Source organism: Apis florea, unplaced genomic scaffold (assembly GCF_048593485.1).
Source record: "Apis florea isolate Af1SG1 unplaced genomic scaffold, ASM4859348v1 contig_2201_pilon, whole genome shotgun sequence".
NCBI classification, from domain to species: domain Eukaryota; kingdom Metazoa; phylum Arthropoda; class Insecta; order Hymenoptera; family Apidae; genus Apis; species Apis florea.
The window spans coordinates 718064-739578 of NW_028256542.1; the positions used below are offsets into that span (position 1 = coordinate 718064).

A 21515-nucleotide genomic window follows, 5' to 3' on the forward strand; every position below is an offset into this window, starting at 1 on the left:
ATAAGATTAATATCCATATATTTATAGAATGTAGATATATCTAGTCAATAATATAATCTTAAATATGGCGCCTCAATTTATTGCAATAACAAAAGAAAGAGGGCGATCTTGAAGCCCTTTACACCCTTTACCTCTCATTGCATCGGTCTCAACAGTGATTGTTCGCGTCGTATCAATAAGTTTAAGTTAATATACTTCAATGTTTAATTGCTTTAAAAGATATTAATATTAGAAAATATTGTATGCATTTGAGTGAATGTGTGTTGCAAAATAAATACAAATTATTTAAAATAACATATTTTTAGAAAGGTAAGCAAATAATATGCATGTATTTTATACATATATCTATTTACATGTATTATTTCGACATTTTATGCTCATGAAATACATCAATTTTTCTTGATCTAAATTATGATTTTCTCAGGGAATAAGTAATATATCGAATGTAATATGATAATATATTATATTATAATTTATTATTATTATTTTTCAATCAATATTTTTTATTCTTATTCTATTTTTTAATATTTTTTTTTGTATTTTTTTTAAATAACATTTGAAATATAAATCGTATACAAAAAATTAATCTATTCTTCTAATTAACTATTCTTTTCTTTCTTATTCAATTTTAATAATAAAATAAACGCAATTATATTATCTTATTTTTTATTTTTTTTTTTTTTGGTATTATCGACTAAATTAAACGAATATTGACTAAATTTAGATGATAGTTTTCATTAGCTTATTGCTATTCATGATTATTGGTTTTGTAACTAAACTTTTTTTAGGCAGATTAAAATTAAAGAAAAAAAATAGATGAAAAATATATATTTAAATTTACACAAAATGAGAAGTTAAATATAGAATTGAGATGGAGTAAAAAAATGATAATTTTTATTTACTTAAAATTATCATAAATATATCATCGATTATTTTTCTTTTATTTAAAATTCGATATGAAAATTCGATGCTTTCAATAAATAAACAAAACATGATTTATAATAAATTTATAATTTATAATATACAATAAAAAAATCGACATGTTATTAAACATTTATAATTATTAAATTTATTAGAAATTTTATCATTATTGTATTCCAACTGTTTAAGAATATTTCTTATTTCTAAGGTAAAAAAAAAGTTAATCAAATGTTGGTTATTTATTAATAATAAAGTTTATAATCTTTTTAGCGATTTCATGAAAAAAAAAAAAAAGAAACGATCATAAAGGCGTATAATAGAGCTGATAAGGAGTCATGAATAAATTTCACAATGAAAATAAAAAACGAAATTATAATAATTGAGTCAAAGTTGGAACACAGTGTAAATAAAAGGGTGACAGTGGGACTGGGTGAGGGTGAGAGACACTGGCATAAAAAGAAAGCAGACACATATTTACCTATACAGTTGGAAAGTAGTATGTATATGTATATACATCGACTCGTAGGATGGCGAGTGCCGCGATATCGATCCCACGCAATATCGCGTTGTATCCAGTAGCGTTTCCGCGGGCGTAGCGACGTTGAATGTGGCCGTGCTGGTAGCGGTGGTGGTAATAGTATCTTTTTTTGCCAGTGTCTGATTATTCTGGTGATTATTTTAATTTTCTCTATCATTTAAACATATAATTTTTGAACAATATTCATCATTACTCTTGATAATTAAGTACCCATAATTTTTATTAATGAATGATATTTTTAAGATTCTGAAATTACTCAAATATAACAGAAGCCGAAAGAGTAATATATATAGTATAGTGTGAATACAAAATAGTAAGGTGTTAATTAAATATTTAGCTTCAACAAAGAAAATGATTGAACATTTTTATTATTATGTATATTGTTTTACAGGTAACATTATTTATGTGTATTGTTCAATATTCAGTGAAAATGTGGGGAAGAGCAAGTATGGCAGCTGTAATGGTTCTGATTTTAACATATTTGTGCGCGTTGAATATTGTATATGCCAAAGGTATAGTATTTTCTTATTATTAATACGATACGATCAAATTATTTTTAACCCATCAGACTTAATATTCGGTGATAATGATAATTAAATAATGAAAATTAAATAAATTTAGAACTATCGGTTTGGGTCACTTTGTCTTAGCCATTCTACACCAAATTATTCGTACTTCAATATTTAACAAGATTTTTATTTTTTAATTCAATGAAAAAAATGATAAAGAAAAAAGCGATAGTTTAAAATAGAAAAAAGAGCTTGTCATTTATTGTAGATACCATCTCGGAATCTGGTTCGAGCGATATCAACGCAGAAAACATTTTGGAACGCGCAACTACATGGTTGTGGAGCCAACGTAATAAAGATGCCGGTTGGGGAAACGATACTCATCGAGTTTTGTTAGTTCTCCGACTGAGCAATCTCTCGCGAGATGATAATGTTGCACCTGCAGCTCCTCTCGAACTACAATTGAGTAGTAAACAAATGGAACTTGAAATAGTGTTACTATTGTGGAGGTAATATTTATAATATATTTTTTATTTACATGATGAAAGTAGATTTAGAATAGAATGTTCAAATTCATTTTTTAACGAAATAAATAAATAAAAATTGATTAATCTTTATTTGTTAAATGTTATAATAAAGAAATGTAATTGTGTAACATATTATATTATTTATAGGCATAGAGAAGTTAATTTTTCTCCTGTTCGATTAGCACGCTATACACTTGCCTTAAACGCTATGTGCACAGATCCAAGACAATTCCATGGCCATGATTTGATCGGAACGCTTCAACATCATGAGCCACCGACTGATTTTGAATTTGCGTTAACAACATTAGCTGCATGTAATGCACAAGCTCACGTACGAAAGAGACAGATACGTCGGTTATTAGATATTGCAAACGCTGCTCAAGATCATAATATTGGTGAGTATTATCGTTCCGATATTATCTAGGTTATATATAATTAGCTTTTGAATTGATGTTTCCTTCTTATAAATAATTAATTAATTGTCTAAAATAATTGTAGACAATTTTTAATTTGTCTTTCCGATTTTAGATACTGTTGCAATGGTAATCTTGGCCTTAAAGTGCATCGTTCAGGATCACAGACATCGAAATCTTCATCATTTTGTGCGTGAACCATCGGTTGGCTTAGCACAACAACAAAAACTCGATGGTAGTTTTGGAGACATACGAACAACGGCTTTGGTAATGCAAGCTCTTGAAGAGGTAGAAAATGAGCCTGCTGATAATTGGAATAGATCTGCCGCTTTAGCTTGGTTAACAAGTCAACAACAAACCGATGGTTCTTTTGGGGATGTTCGTGTAACCGCTGAGGCACTACTTGGTATAGCACCGCGTGGTTTAGCTAGCATTAGAACTCTTGATTGCGGACAAGGATTTTCTGAAACTTCATCACCAAAATTTACTACAAATGGTAGCGGTGAGCCTCTTTGTTTTGCTTTCATTCATTTAATTTCTCTTTCTTTTTTCTATTATGTATTTTTATAAATATTTCGATTCGTTATAATACTGTAGAGTCAGCGCCAGTTTCAAGCAATCGTAACGATAGCGTATCAATATTTGTAATTTCTGGAACCAACACAAGTAATATTACTACTGGAAATAACGGGACTAATGGAAATAATAGCAATAGTGGAACCAATGGCAATAATACAGCAAATACTTTCAACATGAACAATACAGACGGCGTAATCATTACAAGTGCAACACCAATCATGGTGAACGTTTCTTATACTTTATGGGTTGGCAGTAATGTGAATGAGACATACAGTTTGATAGTGACTGCTCCTAAAAATGAAACATTTTACGAAGTGATGCTTCTAGCTGCAGAAATGTCGCCACATTTTCAGTTCGTCGCATCTGAATGGCCAAATGGACATTATGTCCACACGATAGCCGGTTATAAGGAGGAGCCAATGTCTTATCATTATTGGTTGTTATATCGCCTTAATTCTCCACCAGATTCAACTTCACCACCGGGTAATCAACTAGTCGCACCTGGTGGTATGTAAAAATAGTTTTATTTCATATAATTTCATGTAATTTTTAATTTTTGCTATTTGTACATTATCAATTATAGATTGCGTTTGTGTTATTTCAATATTTTTATAAGATTGCCATCTAAATAAGTTGATTTTTTAGGTGTGGATGATCTACAGATTAGCGAGGGAGATCATTATCTGTTTTGGTATAAGAAACTGTGAGAAGCAGTACAATACATCGACATTCGGTCGAAACAAACGAAAAACAAAAGATGGTAGAAAAGATGGAACTGTGTGTGCATACAGGATTGTGAGAAGGCAAAAGCAAAGAGTAGAAATTCTTAGTCACTCGAAAACGAGGGCTTACTCTATTCACTGCCATCGCTAAATATATGTACGGCATACAATGTACGCGGCATTTTCCTGGAACATCTTCGTATGGATTATTCGTATGTTGTATTCTTAGGAAAATGCCGAAAAAATAGAGCTGGCAGTGACTGATTCTTTAAACTTTGCTCTAATCGAGCTGATTCAATAATAAGTCAGTACACAAACGATATCGCTACTGGACTGACGTGGTATAGAGTAATGGCGTACCATGCGTATAGTTATTTAAGCTAACAGCATATTTTCTATGAAACTGCAATGCACAACCACATTGTACCTACTTATATGATATGGTGATACCATATAATATCAACGTATTGATTGATATTTAATAAATCCCATATCTATATGTACTAGTAACTAATCTATTTCTTGGTATTTTGCTGCGCGAATTGCTTTATAATCACCGAATACCTGTGCTACAAGACAAAATATCTGCTTGCCACAATACATTAAAATTAATACGGAAGAAGATACATTTTGATCAATAGTTTTTCATAATTTGCCTAATATTGTAATATACCTACAGTTTCCTTTGTTCCTTGAAATTAATAAAATGTCGAATTACTAATTGTATTATGGCATTTTATTCTCTTGAAGATTAGATTTACTTATATATATATACCTTCGTAATAATAACATTAGAATATCAACGAAAGATTGATTATTCTTAGTACAACTAATTTATCGATTAATTATTTAAAAAGATATTTATACAATAAAAATATTCATGATGCTTAAAAATATATATAAATTATATTGATTTTATTTTGACAAATTTTAATTTTTTTTTTTCAATTTCATAATCAATATGTATTTCTTATAGAAATTAATATACTGAATACGAATCTGCAAACGATTTTCGCTAGAACTTATAAAAATTAATTTAGAAAAAATTGTAATTTTAAAAATTTTTAATTATTATATATTTTTAGAATAATAATTGCTTTTAACAAAAAACTGCTTTGCCGCGATTCCGATATGCTGTATGGCAGAAAAAACAATCGCTCATTGAGTAACATTGTCGTTACCGCATATTTTGTCAAACTATTTAGCTTCTACATTGAAAATAAAAATGATTTTGTAGTTTCTTTTGATTCTTTTTTTAACAGAAAGATTCGCTCTATCGCACGATATACTTAAATTTTCTCCTAGATTCTTAGTTTTTAAAATAAATTGAAAAATATCAGAAAAAGCGAATGCATTTTTAGTCCTTTTAACTTAGATTATTATTTAAATATTATATATTTAGATGTTTATAATTTAATAACTATTTATTGTTTTGTTTGTGAAAATTTATAGAATCATTTCGTATCATGAATCGAACTGAACAACTATTATTGTAAAACTAAATATTTCTAAAATTAAAAAGAATTTCAATTTTTTTAAAAAATTTTTTTTAAAAAATATGGATTCTGAAAAACGGTTTGCAGATTCGTATTAGACTCTATAAAGAATAATAAAGAATACCTATTGAAAGTTATAAAATCACATACATATCGAATAATATTATCTTTCATTGTTAATTTTTTGTTTCAGCGTTTTACATTTTATACTTAAAAATATATAATTTCAATTTTATAAAATAAAGATCTTGTTGAAAAATTTTAATTTCAAATTTCATATAATTTTTATATATAATTGATCTTTTAATCACAATTTCAAATTTTCATATTTGATAGTTGTAATATAATAATTTTCAATTAATCTCAATTTCTATTACATTCATTTAACTTCTTCATTTCAACTTGTTTTCCTTTCTTTGCTTTCTTGTTTCGTCTTTTTATTTTGAATCACTAGATGAATCATTAGATTTATAATTCTGATAATTGATTGTTTATCATTTATGATTCTTTTTCAACACTAATGTATTGCAATAAGATTGCGCAGATCTGTAAAAAAGTTTTATGAAACGCGAATTTAATTGATTAGACGAATCTGATGAATTAGTTTCTGACAAGTTAATAATTTTTTCAATTTATATTTTTTAGATACTAAATAATATAAAAATGAAAAAATCAAAATAGACTTTCCTTAATTTTTTTTTCTGTGGTTTTTAATATATATATATATATATATATATATATATATATATATATATATATATATATATATATATCATTATATATTATTTTTATCTTCATTTATCAAATATAATTAATAACAATCATTGATTAAACATTGCATGATACGATAGTTTAAACATGTAGTTAATCAAAATATAATATAGATAATAATATTAATGATTTTATATTATTTGCTATACACATAAATAACATAAATTTAGGAAATATTAAATTTTTTATTTTTAATAAAAAATAAAAACTTCTCTTATTATTAATTTTTATTAATTTTCATTCAAAATTATTAATTTTTCTTAGATCTTTCGAAACATTAAGATAATTAATCCGAAAAGGATAATATTATAGCATGGTATAGAGTCACATGAAGTACACATAATGTGACGAATAATAGATGTCGTACTATGTACTGTTGGCTATATCTTATTGTCCATTTCTACTTCTTACATACAAAATTATGTTCGGCTATCATATTCAATCTTTTTTTATCCATTTTCATCGATGGTGATCTTCTATGATGGTAACTGGTTTATATTATTATACATTTTTTCTTTATTATTTTTGTAAGAAATAATTTTCAAGTATGTTTGAATGAAAACTATAAATTTAAAAATCACATTACACATTTTATTCCATTCTTGGTTATATTCCGATTCTTCTATATCTTAATTATCCTTTATATTTTTGATGATTGATAATTAAGTTCACAATTCGATACATTTTTATCATTTTTATAAAGAATGATTTTTAAATAATATGTTTTATAAAAATTATAAATTTATATAAAAATTAAAATACAAATAATATATTTTATTGCGCTTCCGAATGTGTTGCAGATTTTACCAAAATTCTTTCCTTTAAATCAATTTATTATTTCTCTCTCTTCATTTCTCTTCTTTTCACGTTCTATTCTTTATAATCATCGATTATATTACAACAATTATGCGGATACGGTGAATGAGAATCAGCAAGCGTATGCAGACGATCGATGCATGCATTCGAGGTAAAAACAAAAACTCAGGTAGAGAGTAAAAATCGGCAAGAAAAAAAAAAACGAAACAGATATCTACGTTGGCGAGATATTCGCCAGGAAATTGCTGACGGGATTTTCGTGTGGAAAAATTTGTAATCGGTTTGCAGTAAGCCAATGTTTAAATTTCGGGATGCTACCAATATAGATGGACGTATTATAGCCACATATACAAATGTTTGTAAGTCATGAACATATTAACGAATGATATTATTAGAAAAATTGAAAACTCATATTTTTATGTATTTCTATGATTTGTGATGAATTTTTCTTCTTTTATTCTATTCGAATAATCATACATATAATTATACAATGTGTCGTCACAAAATTTATTATCAATATTGATTCGCTCGTCAATTCTGTATCATTTTTGTCTCTCTCTCTCTCTCTCTCTCTCTCTCTCTCTCTCTCTCTCATACATTTTTTTTTATTCATTCCATTTCATTTTTTCAAAGCAGATATTTTCAGTATTTCATCCAAAAATTAGACAGATATATTATTATAAATAATATTGTTTGAAGAATCATGAAAGATTAATAATGTTATTTTTGAACGATTTATAATAGATACAATTAAGACTTAAAAAAAAGTTGTAAATGCCATAAATATTATATTTATATTATTAATATTATATTTTTATAATTATATATATTTGTTAATTAGAAAGTTTTTAAATTATTAAACTAAAAATACATAATATAATATATAATATATATGATATAAAAAATAAATTTTTATATATTTTAATAATCAAAATATTCTTTCGAAAAGATTCCTTTAATATTTTCAATGTTTGTTATGTCCAGTCTTTTGTTATATATAGATCATATTTAATTATATATAGATTTATAACTGTATAAATACAGTGAGCCAGTGAGATTTATCGTTAATCATTTAGATGTACAGTAATAGATAATACTATAAATGATAAAGAATTATATTAAATTTTAAGCGGTAAAAAAATCTTAGCCACAAATTAAAAAAATATGAAATTATTTTTTAGTCATGGATGATTGTAAATAAAAGTATTGTATTGATTTATTCTAAAAATTCGAAGAATTTGTGAATAAGTTGCATTTTTTATCTCTCTTATTATATTTCTTTATTTATTATATCTTATTATTTATTTCATTACTTATTTATTCTTATTTTTATTTGCATTTTTTCACTCTTAATCATTTATTTCATCAAAAAAAAGTTTTTTCACGAATTTTATATTTAAATGAAACTTGTTCTGTTCGAATGGAACTGCCATCTTTAAGGTATTTTCCGCTTTAAATTCGCGCTATATAATATACACTATACGATAATGTACACTATAACGGGTAGTAGTAAAAAAAAAAAAAAAAAAAAAGAAACTGAAAAATTATTGATCAAAAAATATTTCAAAATTTTTCTAATATAAATTTTTAAAAATTTTGTAATTTTTTCTATGCATTTTTCAAAAACTCTTATCGAAATAATTGTTACATTATTAAAAATTTACATCAAGATTATAAGAACGTTATCGGTTAATGTGGAGTGTAGAAAAGGGATTTCAAATCAAATTCATTGCATCCAATGACAGCAGAGAAAGGGAAAAAAGAGCAAGGTATACAATAATTAATCATTGAACTCAGTATTTCGATGTCTGAATACAAAATGGCTACGATCGATCCATCGTACTGCCGACGAAATGATTTTGTAACAAGGTTCCTCTCCCGACCGTTCTCTCTTCCTCCTGCTTTCTCTTCCTCTAACTCATCATCCACCTATATGACCGTTTCTGTTCGTTCTCTCGATCTTTGCTTTTCTCTCTTCTACCTCCTCACCATTTCTCTTTTCGTCTGACGTTTGTTCGTTGGACGTCTGGTTCACGACCTCGTTCTATTCTTGCTGAAATTACGACGCTCTGTCGGGCCTGGTAAAGAGAGACTTGGCGCACTTATACTTGCAAGTGGAAACTGGTTGAACATCGTGAAACGTAAAAAAAAAAAAAAAAAAAAAAAAAAATCAGCTAATTAGTCTAATGATCAAATTAACGAATTATACTTATTGTATCATTTGGATTAGGTCAGTTTTGTCAGATCTTTTTCATTTTTTTTTTTTTTATTATTTTATCGATAAGTTCGACAAATTAATTTTTATAATTACAAAAAAATTTTTTAACAAAATTTGAATTTTTGCAAAGTAAGAACATTTCTTGATAAATAATATTATATACTTGTTGTTTGGATATATAATGGATAAAAAATTTAGAAGGCACGATTCTAAAGACTGAAACAAGCACAAAAGTTGATATAAAAGTGATCAAGCTTTATTTATTAATTAACAATTTTAACTTGCATTCTCTGTTGCACCTATCTTCATTCCATTTCATTTAGTGTAACATTAAATTGCTTATAACTTCATAAATAAATTCAATCGATATTTTTCGTGTCTGTTTTTCAATCTCTAGAATCATTTCTTTAATTTATTTTTTCCGTATATCCTAAATGATATATTTTTTTCTCACCTATTTTTCATTTTGCAGAAGTTAAAAAAAATATATATATATATAAAGCAAGAAAATTGAAAACGTGGAGTAGAAGGAGAGATTCAACGAGGAAGAAGAAAGTCCAAATAGAGTGGGTAGACGCTTTCGAGGAGTAGGCTCTATATTTATCGCGGCAATAAGGCGGCTCGAGGCCGAGTGTCGTCAAGCCAGAGGTCGGAGGGGAAGCGGCAGTAGTGCGGGAAACGTCGGAGTGCAGACCGGCGTCGTCGGGACAATCGGTGGCCGTCGTTATCGTTAACGACGCACCATCCAATACCGTCGTCACTCTCTCCTATTTCTTTTCTCTTTCCTATTTCCCTTTCCTTCCTGTTTTAGTTCCCTACCTTTTCCTCTCACTTTCCTCACCCCGCGTTTCTGTTTTACTTGAATCGCACGGCCATTCGACCGCTTAACCACCGAACCACCCAACTATCCAACCATCCATGCCTCCCACCCATCCAACCACCCACCTATCCAGTCACCCACCCATCCTATCGAGCTAACCAACCATCTGACCGGATAAACCGTTCGTCAGAAATCTATACGAGGTGCGTTTCGATTTTTTTACTTCGTCAAATTAAATATTTCATACTTTCTTATTAAAAAAAAAAAAAAAATATACGTTCATTTCATCTCTCTTAAGATTTCAATATGTTTTAGCTTTTACGAGAATGTTCGAAATTTTTTCAATTCCCATGAATTTTTCGATTTCCAGTTGTAAAAACATATTCGATAAATTATATGGTCGGTTTCTTATTGCAGATATATATATATATATATTTAAAAGTCATCCCCAACATTGAAAGAATTTTCTTGCATTCAGCATGAAGCAGGTGATATCACATCGAAACAATACATCGTAAATTTCTTCAAATGCTCTCAATCCCTCTTCGTTTTTCGCTAGCTGCTATTCTCTACAATCGTTGTCGGCCAAGATCATCGAAATCAGGCTCGAGTTTCGTATTCTTCACAGATGTATTAGACACTTGTATATAATAATATATATATATACTTGTATATATTTTAAAAAACATATTTCATGTCACCATCGACTTATAATATCTTAATTAAAACGAGCGGTAGAATCCTATAGTTCGAATTGAAATTGAACCAAGCCGTTTTCTTCTTCGTATTTTTTTCTTTTTGCAAAGGTTTATCAAGTTCTGGCACTATTACGAAGCTATCTCCGTTAAGTTAGCGCCGTGTCGCCAACGGCACGTTGCTATACCACGCCATGGTGACTACCTTCTCTGACCATTCCCCTGTCGATTCACGGCACGAGGCCACGCCAGACTACATCTAGCGTGACCTAGGGTGGCGTGGCACAGTATCGTTTATCGCAGAGACCCAAACTCTTGGAAGGGATCTACGCGACGTCTCACGTATCTAGCATCGAATGCGGCAGGAACGAGGCTATTACGCGAGTGCGCATACATATCCACACCAAACGATCGACGGTATGCCTGCACGCGAGTCTCACCACGTATGAATTTATGCTTGGCTTCGTGAGAAGAAAGACAAAGACCAAACAGAGATGGAAGAGATGGAGACAATGGAAGAAAGTTGTCAAACTTCGACTTTTGATTCCTTTTTTATTTTATTTTTAATTTACTTAATATTGAAAATTAAATTAATTATTCGATACAGAGAGATTCTTTCAGTTACTTATCTAAAAGCTATTTTTAAGAATAATGTAAAAATAGAAAGCGTAACGTAAAAATTTCGAATGTAATAAAAAGAATCATAAATTTGGATCTTTTCTTTTTAAATCTAGATTGTTCAAAATAAATGATTATTTATGGAAGAAATTAATTGAAATAGAATAATTTATTCTGGTTATATTTTATAATATAAAAATAATTAAAAAAACGATATAAAAATTATAAATTGAAAAATATTTTATTTTTTTGAAAAGAAATTATGTTTTTGCTTTTATCATCATAATTTATAATTTTTTCTTTTAATTCTCTATTATTTATAATCGTTTGCAACTTAAAAATTAAGAGATAATATATTGTACAAAAGAAAAATTCATTTTTTGAACTTTACTGTTTGAAAAGACTTAACTAAACATTTTTTCTCACTTAAAACTAATAGTACTCTTAATTAGATAAAAAAAAAACCAGAATAAAAATATTTCTGTATATTTTAAATATCTCAGACTAGCAATGAAGTTGATGAAGAAAATAAGGAAAGTAAGAATACATGTGATCATTATTGGCACGTGTTACGTGTAATCGTCAACTTTTATCTTCAATACAAAGGAGTATATTTAAAGTTCCATGGAATGAGTAATAGAGTTTCGATATGGGAGATATGCGAACTATGTTTACCAAAATAATCTATTTTGATTTATTCTTCATTATATTATTCTTTTATTATCGAATACCATCGATTAATATATATTGACAATTATGATAGTCACATATAATGAATTTTTTCTTGTTAATGAATCCATAATCGTCATTATTGATCGATATTATTATATTTATAGGACGAACTAAAATAAAATAAATGATATCGATTAAGAAATATTAAATAATGTAAATAATCAAAAAGAATTAGATTAAAAAATGTAAAACATACAACTAATTAGAAAGAATTGTAATATAAAAAGTGCTGAATAGATTAATAATAATAATCTTTTATCGCAATATTGCATTAGATGCATTGCAAGTATCATATATTTTTATTAATATATTAGTGATGATACGTTAAAAATAATCAAATACATTATTATTTCACAGTGATCACGAATGAACACAAAATATTAAATAAGAATTTGATCTTTTTTCATTTAATGATACTAATCAATGTTTTATAATTATAATTTATAATTATATATTTATAATAATAAAATTTTTATTTTATTGTTTTTAGAACAAAATATATATACATATAAAACTGATGTGATGATAAATGTGTTAATTAACTGATCGATTAAATAGACAATGCAATTAATGAAAAGAGAAATGAAGAAGTAAACAAAATGTTTCAAAATTAACATGACTTCGGAATTTTTATATGTTTTAAGAATAAAAAGAGAGAAAGGAAGTGGAATAAAGTAATGGAATCAAGATAAAATAAAACACCGAAAAAGAGAACAGATAACAAGTGGAAAAATGTAAAAGTCGAAAAATTTTTTTACTTGTTAAACTCATAGATATCGACTACGAGTCGAAAATAAAAACTGAAGTTATTAATAATTAATAATTATAGTTATTAATAATTTATAATATTGGTTTTTAAAAATATCAACGAAAACATTCTTTTTTCAATGCTTTTTTTTTGTTTAAATTTTATTTATTCAAGAAAAAAAGAAACAAAAAAAAAAAAAGAAAGTATGAAAATAACAAAAGCAATGAAAGAAACAATAAAAAAGAAAAAAAAAGATCTAACATGCATTTTTAATCGGAATAAAATAAAAATTTCCTTTTCCTTTTCGAAGGAAAGAAGAATAAAAAAAAGTTAGAGGCAGCCATGAGATGGTAGACATTAGAAACCTCTAACGAGAATCGAGCGATTCGAGTCGGCGAAGCAGAGCTGACCAACTAGATAGGCGACCAACACGAACGAAGAAGTAGGACTACACGCACGTATACGTTCTTGCTATGTGCAGACAGAGTCAGGTATGCGGGGGTATATACGGACGTGCCTAGAGGCCACTCCGCTCTGAAACCCGCCTCCTCTTACCTCTCCGGTGGCATCGTTACGAGGGCGTCGCGTTTACGGCGTCGACGTTCCTCGCTAGTCGAGCTTACCACGACACGAACACGCGGCTGTCGCGATCAACACATATGACACTGGCACACGAGGCCGCCGATCGGTGCACCACGGACTTGGCTGAGAAGAACAGGATGCGAAAGAGGCAAAGAAAGATGGAGGAAGGGAGGAATTCGTAGGGCGTAATGTCGGGTCGATGGCGTAGCATCCAGAGCTACCGACGCGGTGGTAGTGGCACAGTACGGTCAACGCGATAGCATGGCGTGGTATGATGCGGGGAGGGGGTAGCGTGGTGTGACGCCGTATCGCGAGATGGCGTGGCGCGCGGCGTGGTATCGAGTGGCATGGCGCGGCGCGGCGCGGCGCGGCGCGGCGCAGTGTGGTGTGGCGTGGCGTGGCTCGACAAGCGCACCGCTCGACGCACGAGGGTAAACGGGGTACGGAGGTGGTAGGTAATCACCCGGCGGCTCGCGTTATAGCGTCGTTACGCCGCAGCGCCGCTATCGTACTCGTCTCCCTCCGCCTGCCAACACCCGCTGCGTTTTCTCCCGATCCCTCGTAACGTTTTCCACCCGTCTATCCCTCCCACTTCGACCATCCTTTGCCGCCGCGATCTTCTCTCTATCTTTCTCCGATTTAATGCTCGCCTAGCTGCTCGCCTCTTCTCTTTCTTTTCGTTCTTTCTCTCTCTCAGTCTTCCGATCGTTTCGGATTCTTCTCATCTACCCACGGCTACCCACCACCATCTAAGCAGACGAGGTGGCTGTTTCCTTTCACACTACCATTTCCAAGAGGAATACGGTTATGTCTCCTCGCAGTATCGCGCGAGGAGTTGTGTGTATTTTTCAAGAAGTCTGCGTTACTTTCGTCATTTCATTAATTCACGTTTTAATTAAAAGCTAATACCTAGTTCAAATGTGCACGATACTAGCGTTGGTTGATACCATTTAAATATGCCTTCGTTTCTGAAGGTTCCAATCAATCTATTCATATATTCATAAATTTATAAATCATATGATTAGGTTTTTTATCACATTTAAATTGTCTATTGTATTTGTGCATATTTAAGAAAATAAAAAAAATAAGCTAAAATAAAATACTTATTTACTTTGTTTCTTTCAGAAATTAATAAATAACATAAGTCATTTGAATATTGAAGTAAAAAATTTTGCTTTTTATGAATTTTGAATTTTTTGCATTGAATTATTCTATTTCTGAGAAATCAAATAATTTATGTTGATAATTTTGATCATGTAATATGTTGATAATGTTGATAATTTGATTTTTCCCTATATGAGACAAATAAAAAATGAAAAGAAAAAAGTATCGATAATACTGGACTCGATGAGAAAATTTGATAAACGATTATCAATGAATTGATAAACGAAGCAAGAGAGGGGGCAGGGGAAGAAAGAGAGAATGTAATAAAAGTATGTACTTAGTTAAATCTTTGAAAAGAATGCAACGAGTGAACACGATTGTTGAATCGAGAAGGAAAAATGCAGACGTGGGAAGATCGGTGGAGGCAAAGAGAAAGATAGAGAGATTTTACACGTCGCGGTGAAGCGACAGGATACATCTCTTCCAGGTGTTCGTCTATAGATGATACCCTTCGACTCTACGTGCCCTCGTAGATAGTACCACTGGCGGTTTCAGTCACGCGCGCTGGCGAGCGCGCACACAGTTATAAAAGTCTATTCGTAGAGAGGCATACACACGAAACCATAGTCACCCTCCTATATCCCCGTTCTCCAGCTCGCAGCGTGGCAACCCTCGCTCGACCGACGTGTTCCCGCCCTCTCCGTGTTTCCGCGGCCCGTTCCAACCACCCCGTTCCGTGTCCCGCAGGGCATGTCCCTATACACCACCGACTTGCTATTGTCCGCACTGTCATTTATGCATGTGATTCCATTATTTATCCCAAATCGTAAAAAAAAATTTTTCTCTCTGATTCATTCTTCGAAACGGAAAGTAATCTTTACGTAAGATGCGTGTGCTCATTAACGTGCGATTTAATTTTTTCGCGAAATTTCAATTCGAATCAGTTGCGACAATAATTTTCCAACCTGTGGAAAATTCTCATCCCCTTTGGTGGCACGCTCCGCGGCACGCCCGACCGTCTCTGTTATACTGCCGGCAGCGACCCAACTCCCCTACCCCTCGACTCTTCGCTCGCCCATCCCAATGCTGCCTCACCCTACTTTGGTCTCCTGCTACCGCTTTCTACCCCTGCCGCTGTTCTCGTGCTCACACTCTTACACTCTCTCTCTCTCTCTCTCTCTCTCTCTCTCTCTCTCTACTGTATCCTACCTCTCTTCTTCCACAGCTCTCTTTCTCCTTTTCTCTCTCACTGTTTTCTATCTTTCTCTTCTTTTTCTCTTTTGTCTGTCGTTTTCTCTTTCTTTTCTTTTTCCTCACTCTCACCACCTATCTATCTATCCATCCATCCATCTATCTGTCTCACCCTCGACCTCCATCAACCTACCTACAGACTTTGGGAGACCCTACCCACCTCTCTTTTCCTTTCATTCTCAGAGTCTCTCTCGCTCTTAACTTTCCTATCTATCTCTTTACCCCGCCGTCGCGCACTCTGCGAGTCGCTCGTTAACCTGCTAGCGCCCCTATAAACCGCCGTTGCACCGCCGCTACCGGTGCCGCTATATTTACATATCAATATTCTATGACCGTGTATAAGCCAGGTACGTCACTAAGCAGGATGCATACTTTTCTGGTGTCGGTATGTGTCACGCATTTCTGTGCGTTTTTACTTTTTTTTTAGTGACCAATTTTGAACGTAAGCATTCGCCATTTCTTTTTAATTCTTTGATTATTTGATTCAATGATTAATAAAAAACACTATTTAAATAATCAAGATTATTGAGATAAGAATGTATATAGATTTGTTCCAAAGAATGTTTAACTTGTCTCCTTCAAATTTAGTATATGTAATAAATATATTACAATATTCATCTCGAAAGAATTAAGAATTGAAAGAATAATGTTTTGTTTTTTTTATCTTAATATATAGAATCTCGATTATAGATGAATCTTGCTCGAATAGATCTAATGGTTTGGCTGAACTCTCGAATTTTTTTTGTTTCTTTTTTTATAAAGCGCATTTTCTTCGATCGATCGATCGATCAAACGAAAAGTGACTAGATTTTTAAACGTTAATCAGCTTTTCTCACGATAAAATGCGCGTGCGCGTTTACAATATATCTCTGTATGCTAATTTTAAACGTTTCCTTAACCTGCCTATTTATAGACGTCCGACTCTCGAGACCCTTTAAAACGTCTCACTGGTCCATTTGTCGCTCGAAAGCGCCACGAATAATTTAACGGTTCACTTTGAAACCGGGCCGCGCACGCTGCACGCTCGCACGACCGCACGCTTGCACGTCAACTCACACACTATACCATGGAAAGAGATTCACATTCAAGGGAATACCACTGCAAGTTCGAATGATTTGACTAAGCTTACAGATTCTTTTGCTTCTCCTCGTTTATCGAACAAATGCCAATTAAGCTTCGTTTTTCAATCATGTTTTTTATTTCATTTCCTTTTATATAATTAAACACAAATGTATCTATTAATATTTTTTTTCTATTAACTATGATAGATCTGTTTAGATTATATGATTAATTTCTTCTATTTTTTAAAATATTTCCCCAAGATATAACATTTCTTCTTCATCTGATATTCTTTGCGAATTTTGCAATTAATTTATTTCATTGAAATTTCGCAAACGCGTGCGTAGATTAGTTTGTTTTTCTTTTTTCTTTTTAATTTTTTTTTTAATTTAACAAATATTATGGATATTATTTCAAATAAATAAGTATTTTATTGATCGCACTTAATCTTGTATATGAATAGTTAAATTTAATTTGAATTCAAATATATTGGCATTATTTTCTTCGAAAAAGTTAAAAATTATTTTTTTCCTATAAATTTATTTCTTTCAATATTAAAAAATATTAAAAATGTAATAACTTAATATTGTACATCTTATAAAATTTACGTAAATCAGTTAAAATGAAATTTGTATAAAATAAGATCGAAGAATAAGCAAAAGAGATGTGTAAAATAAAGAAAGAAAGATAGCAAGACTATGGGCAGGTCTGGGTTAGGAGGTGCGGTGAAAAGCGGCTCGAAGGTAATAGAGCGGTGCAACGAGCAGACACCTCGCAATTTGGCTAATGGCTTCCCACTGGTATCGCGGTGGCTCCAGATACACGAATACGCAACATACGCTAGCTACTTTTCTCGCTCTAACACAATCTATATTCTTTGTTCTCCTAGTTTTGATACACTTCTACTTTGGAATTTGCCTTATTCGTACTTTCAAATATCGATAAAAATCTTCAATCTCTCTATTCACTGGCCATTTGTTAAATACTTTATAATATAAACAATTAAATCTGGAAGTTCAAGTTTTCAAAGTGTATAACAGTGATTCTTTACGTTCTATTGGAATATTAATATTTTGTGAAATTATGAAATTCGTGTATTAATTGGAATATATCCATGATGATTTTAACATTCCGTAAATTTTTCTTGCGATCAAGCGTTTCGTGATTTCGAAAAGATTAGGAATCATTGATGCGTAATATTTTTATTATAAATATCTCTTTGAAATTTGAATTTGTTTATTTCAATTGTTTTATTATTAATTTATTATTATTCAGAAAACTTATTAATATTGTCAATTTATAATAACACCGTGTTTTATAAAATTTTAGTAATACGTATGTATTGGTTCAATATGATATTAAAGAGCGTTAAATGAATACGGAATGATTAAGAAAAATAACTACAATATTTCAAAAAATTCGACCCAAATACAAGAGAGAAACTTTCTTTTAGTTACGAGAGAGGATTGTAAATCAAGCAACGAAGAATATCGTCCATGTTTGATTCTCCAGAGAATTCTTTCGCCAGTAGTTCCTGCAAGGGACGAAGTTAAAATCCGAAGGATCTTTAGAACCAAGGGTCGATGTGGCTTGAGAAGAGAGCCGGAGTGAAGCAAGGGTTTGGATGACGAGATCGTGGACGCCGGATTGCGGATTCCCGAGGGGACTCGACGGAAGAGAAGAACGGTTACTCGTTCGTTCATCTGTGTCCCTTTTCTTTCTTGCTTTGTGTCTTTGTATACGCACACAACCTCACTGTTACGAATAACGTAAAGCGCGAGTGATAAAAAAATTGTAACGAAAGGAATGAGGAAAAGAGAGAGATGTGTTTCAAAGTGTGTGTATATATATATATATATATATGTAAAAAGTGTGTATGGGATAAAGAAAGAGAGACGATGAAGATGGAAAGAGAAAAGAAGATAGTAAGGTGCAGCGACGTGGCGGGTGACGATTATAGCTAAGCTAGACTATCTTCTATCTTGAGTCTAGAGTTTGGAACGCTGGAACATGTTCAAATGCTTTAACTCTTTACGGTATTTCGATTTCTAGAATAACGTGTGTTCCAAAAAAAAAAAAAAAATTCTTTTTGTTCTAAATTATATTTATATTTGCAATAAGAAAAAGAATTTATTACGTAAGACGAATTATCGGTGGTATTTTTTTTAGATTCAAAGTTTTTGTTATCTTTTATTTCTTTTTTACGATATTTCACAAGATTATTCTCTTTTAACGACCAATTAACACGACCAGTCACTTATGATCCATGTTAATATATAGTTTAAAAATTTGTTTACCAAAAGTTTATTCGTAATATTGAAATAGTTTTGTAAAATTTAAAAAAGTATATTTTAATAAGTAATTTTTTAATGATCGATCATCCAAGGATTAATGAAATGTGTAAAAATATATATAATATGCATATAAAATAATACATCACATATGTGTAATTTAGAAAAAGTGTAATTACAACATTGATACAAAGACATTGATATGTTAGATTTCCTGGTAAAAGTTTAACGTCTGTCTAAAGTTGGTGTGCATCTCCGACATCGTTGATATGTGTTGGACGGTGGGGAGAGGGTGGTAGGTAAATCGGTCGGGGGTTGCTAGACTGGCGGTGGCGGTAACGCGATAAACGGATTAACGGCGAACTCGAACGGAGGTCGCAGTTTAGTAGTTGGGCATCGCAGCTCGAGGGATCAGCCTTCTGTCAGGAGACGTTCTAGTGTGAATGAGCGATTATAAAAATGATTAAGGAGAATAAAATAAATTACGATTGTGATAATGAAAATTGTATTGCAATATACACTTTATATTGTAAACACTAACATATTGTAATATTAACGCAACGAATACGCAATTTCATTCCCTAAATGATCTAAGATTGACAATAAAGGCTAGAATTTTACGTCTCCATGCTTTTATATCACGCATCATGTTATGAAGAATTTACGAATTTATGGAGCAGGATTATGTTAATCATAGAATGCAATAAAAAATAGACACGACAAATTATTAAATTCAATTAAATAACAGAAATTTTAAATGTATTTTTTTTTCAATTTCAAATTTTTCATTTCGTCATTGAAATCATTGAATATAGATCATCGAATCAAATCGGATATTATTTTTTTCTCTTGCTTTTTTCGTATTTTTCGGACGTATCATCGGAGAAAAGTGTAAATACGGGCGGGAGGGATAGTTGTGCCGAGCTGAACCAAGACGGGTTGACGCGGTATCACCGTCGAGCCACGCCACGATCGCTCCTGTTGAGCTGAAACGACGTCGGGTCCCGCTAATGAGGACGTCCTTTCTTGCATACCGGATAACGTTTCGCCGCCGGGCGACGCCGGGCGTCTCGAATTTCTCGTGTACGCCTCTTCTTCGTTTCGCTTGGCTCCTTCTCTTCTTCTAGGAACGATCAATGCTGAAGCCACCGGGCAAACTCGCTCTTTCCCTCTCCTATCTTCGTCACACCATCGTCTCTCCCTTCTCTTTCTCTATCCTGCACCTTATCGCGAAAAGTACGTGGCACGTTGAGTTTGCTGTCGATCGATCGAGTTGTGCTCGATGGAGACGACAGTTCCAAAGAGCGATGACGGAAACCTCGAAAGAATCTTTCGAAAAACTATATCAAGCGACGATAAGATTTTTTATACGTATTTCCTTTTAATTCTCAATTTGACCCGTATGAAGCGTTTTTTTATTTTTCAGAATTTGAAATTGATCAATGTTAATTGCCAGCTGTTGAATTATTACATACGTATATATTAATAATATTAATAAAATTTTTAAAAATATTGGATATTTGGATTGTCATAAATGATTAAAAGATTCTTTTGTTTTTTTTTTTTGTATGAATTAAAATTGAATTGAATCAGAAATCAGAAAATTTTTACAAGTATCAAATGTAAATATGAAAATAGATGAAAAATATTTGTATACTTAGGATCGTATGAAAATTATATATTTCAATGTACAATATAATGTTACATGGTTTTATAATGAATATATTTGTTTTTCTGAGAAAACATTTTCTATGTCAAAAATGACAGTTGTCCAATTGTCATTACAATTTAATGTATACAATTTCATAATATCATCAATAATTATGTAATATTATGTATGATAATGAAATATTTCATTAAAAAAAATTTAAATCTACTATATATAAATCATAAATATTTCTGTTTTTTTTTTAAAAATTAATAAGAATTATTTTTTTTATAAATACAACATATATATCCGTATAAAAATAAAAATATACGAGAAAAAGAAAAGTAAGATAATAGAAACGAAAAAAATGAATTAATATTTAACAAGATTTTTAGTTGATAATCCTTTATTTATTACGATCGTTAATGTTTTGCAATTATTCATTCTTTGGTTCACA

General features: G+C 31.0%; 1 protein-coding gene and 1 long non-coding RNA gene across 6 annotated transcripts; both read left to right on the top strand.

The window, feature by feature from the left end:
• The first annotated feature begins 69 nt into the window (after positions 1-69).
• On the top strand, positions 70-4935 carry LOC100870538 (uncharacterized protein CG3556). Of its 5 annotated transcripts, none has more exons than XM_086917440.1 (9): positions 70-309; positions 1192-1590; positions 1703-1772; positions 1851-1971; positions 2237-2477; positions 2643-2890; positions 3024-3410; positions 3506-3994; positions 4133-4935. In XM_086917440.1, the coding sequence occupies exons 4-9, from the start codon at positions 1863-1865 to the stop codon at positions 4192-4194; spliced, it is 1536 nt and encodes a 511-aa protein (XP_086773566.1). In that variant the 5' UTR covers positions 70-309; positions 1192-1590; positions 1703-1772; positions 1851-1862; the 3' UTR covers positions 4195-4935. The 5 variants fall into 5 exon arrangements, with proteins under 5 accessions (XP_086773566.1, XP_012340439.1, XP_086773568.1 ...); XM_086917441.1 differs by having other exon boundaries at positions 150-309; positions 1703-1777; XM_086917442.1 differs by lacking the exon at positions 1703-1772 and having other exon boundaries at positions 148-309.
• A 5200-nt stretch (positions 4936-10135) lies between these two features.
• On the top strand, positions 10136-11739 carry LOC105735099 (uncharacterized). The gene is made up of 3 exons (XR_015295142.1): positions 10136-10533; positions 10748-10940; positions 11137-11739. It is a non-coding gene; the product is annotated as an uncharacterized LOC105735099 (long non-coding RNA).
• The last annotated feature ends 9776 nt before the right edge of the window (positions 11740-21515 follow it).

Excerpts from the sequence above, each read along its gene's own strand:
- LOC100870538 (XM_086917440.1), top strand. The coding sequence starts at position 1,863 with ATGTGTATTGTTCAATATTCAGTGAAAATGTGGGGAAGAGCAAGTATG. Across the intron at positions 1,972-2,236 it reads GAATATTGTATATGCCAAAG|ATACCATCTCGGAATCTGGT; the intron begins GTATAGTATTTT and ends CATTTATTGTAG. Across the intron at positions 3,411-3,505 it reads ATTTACTACAAATGGTAGCG|AGTCAGCGCCAGTTTCAAGC; the intron begins GTGAGCCTCTTT and ends ATAATACTGTAG.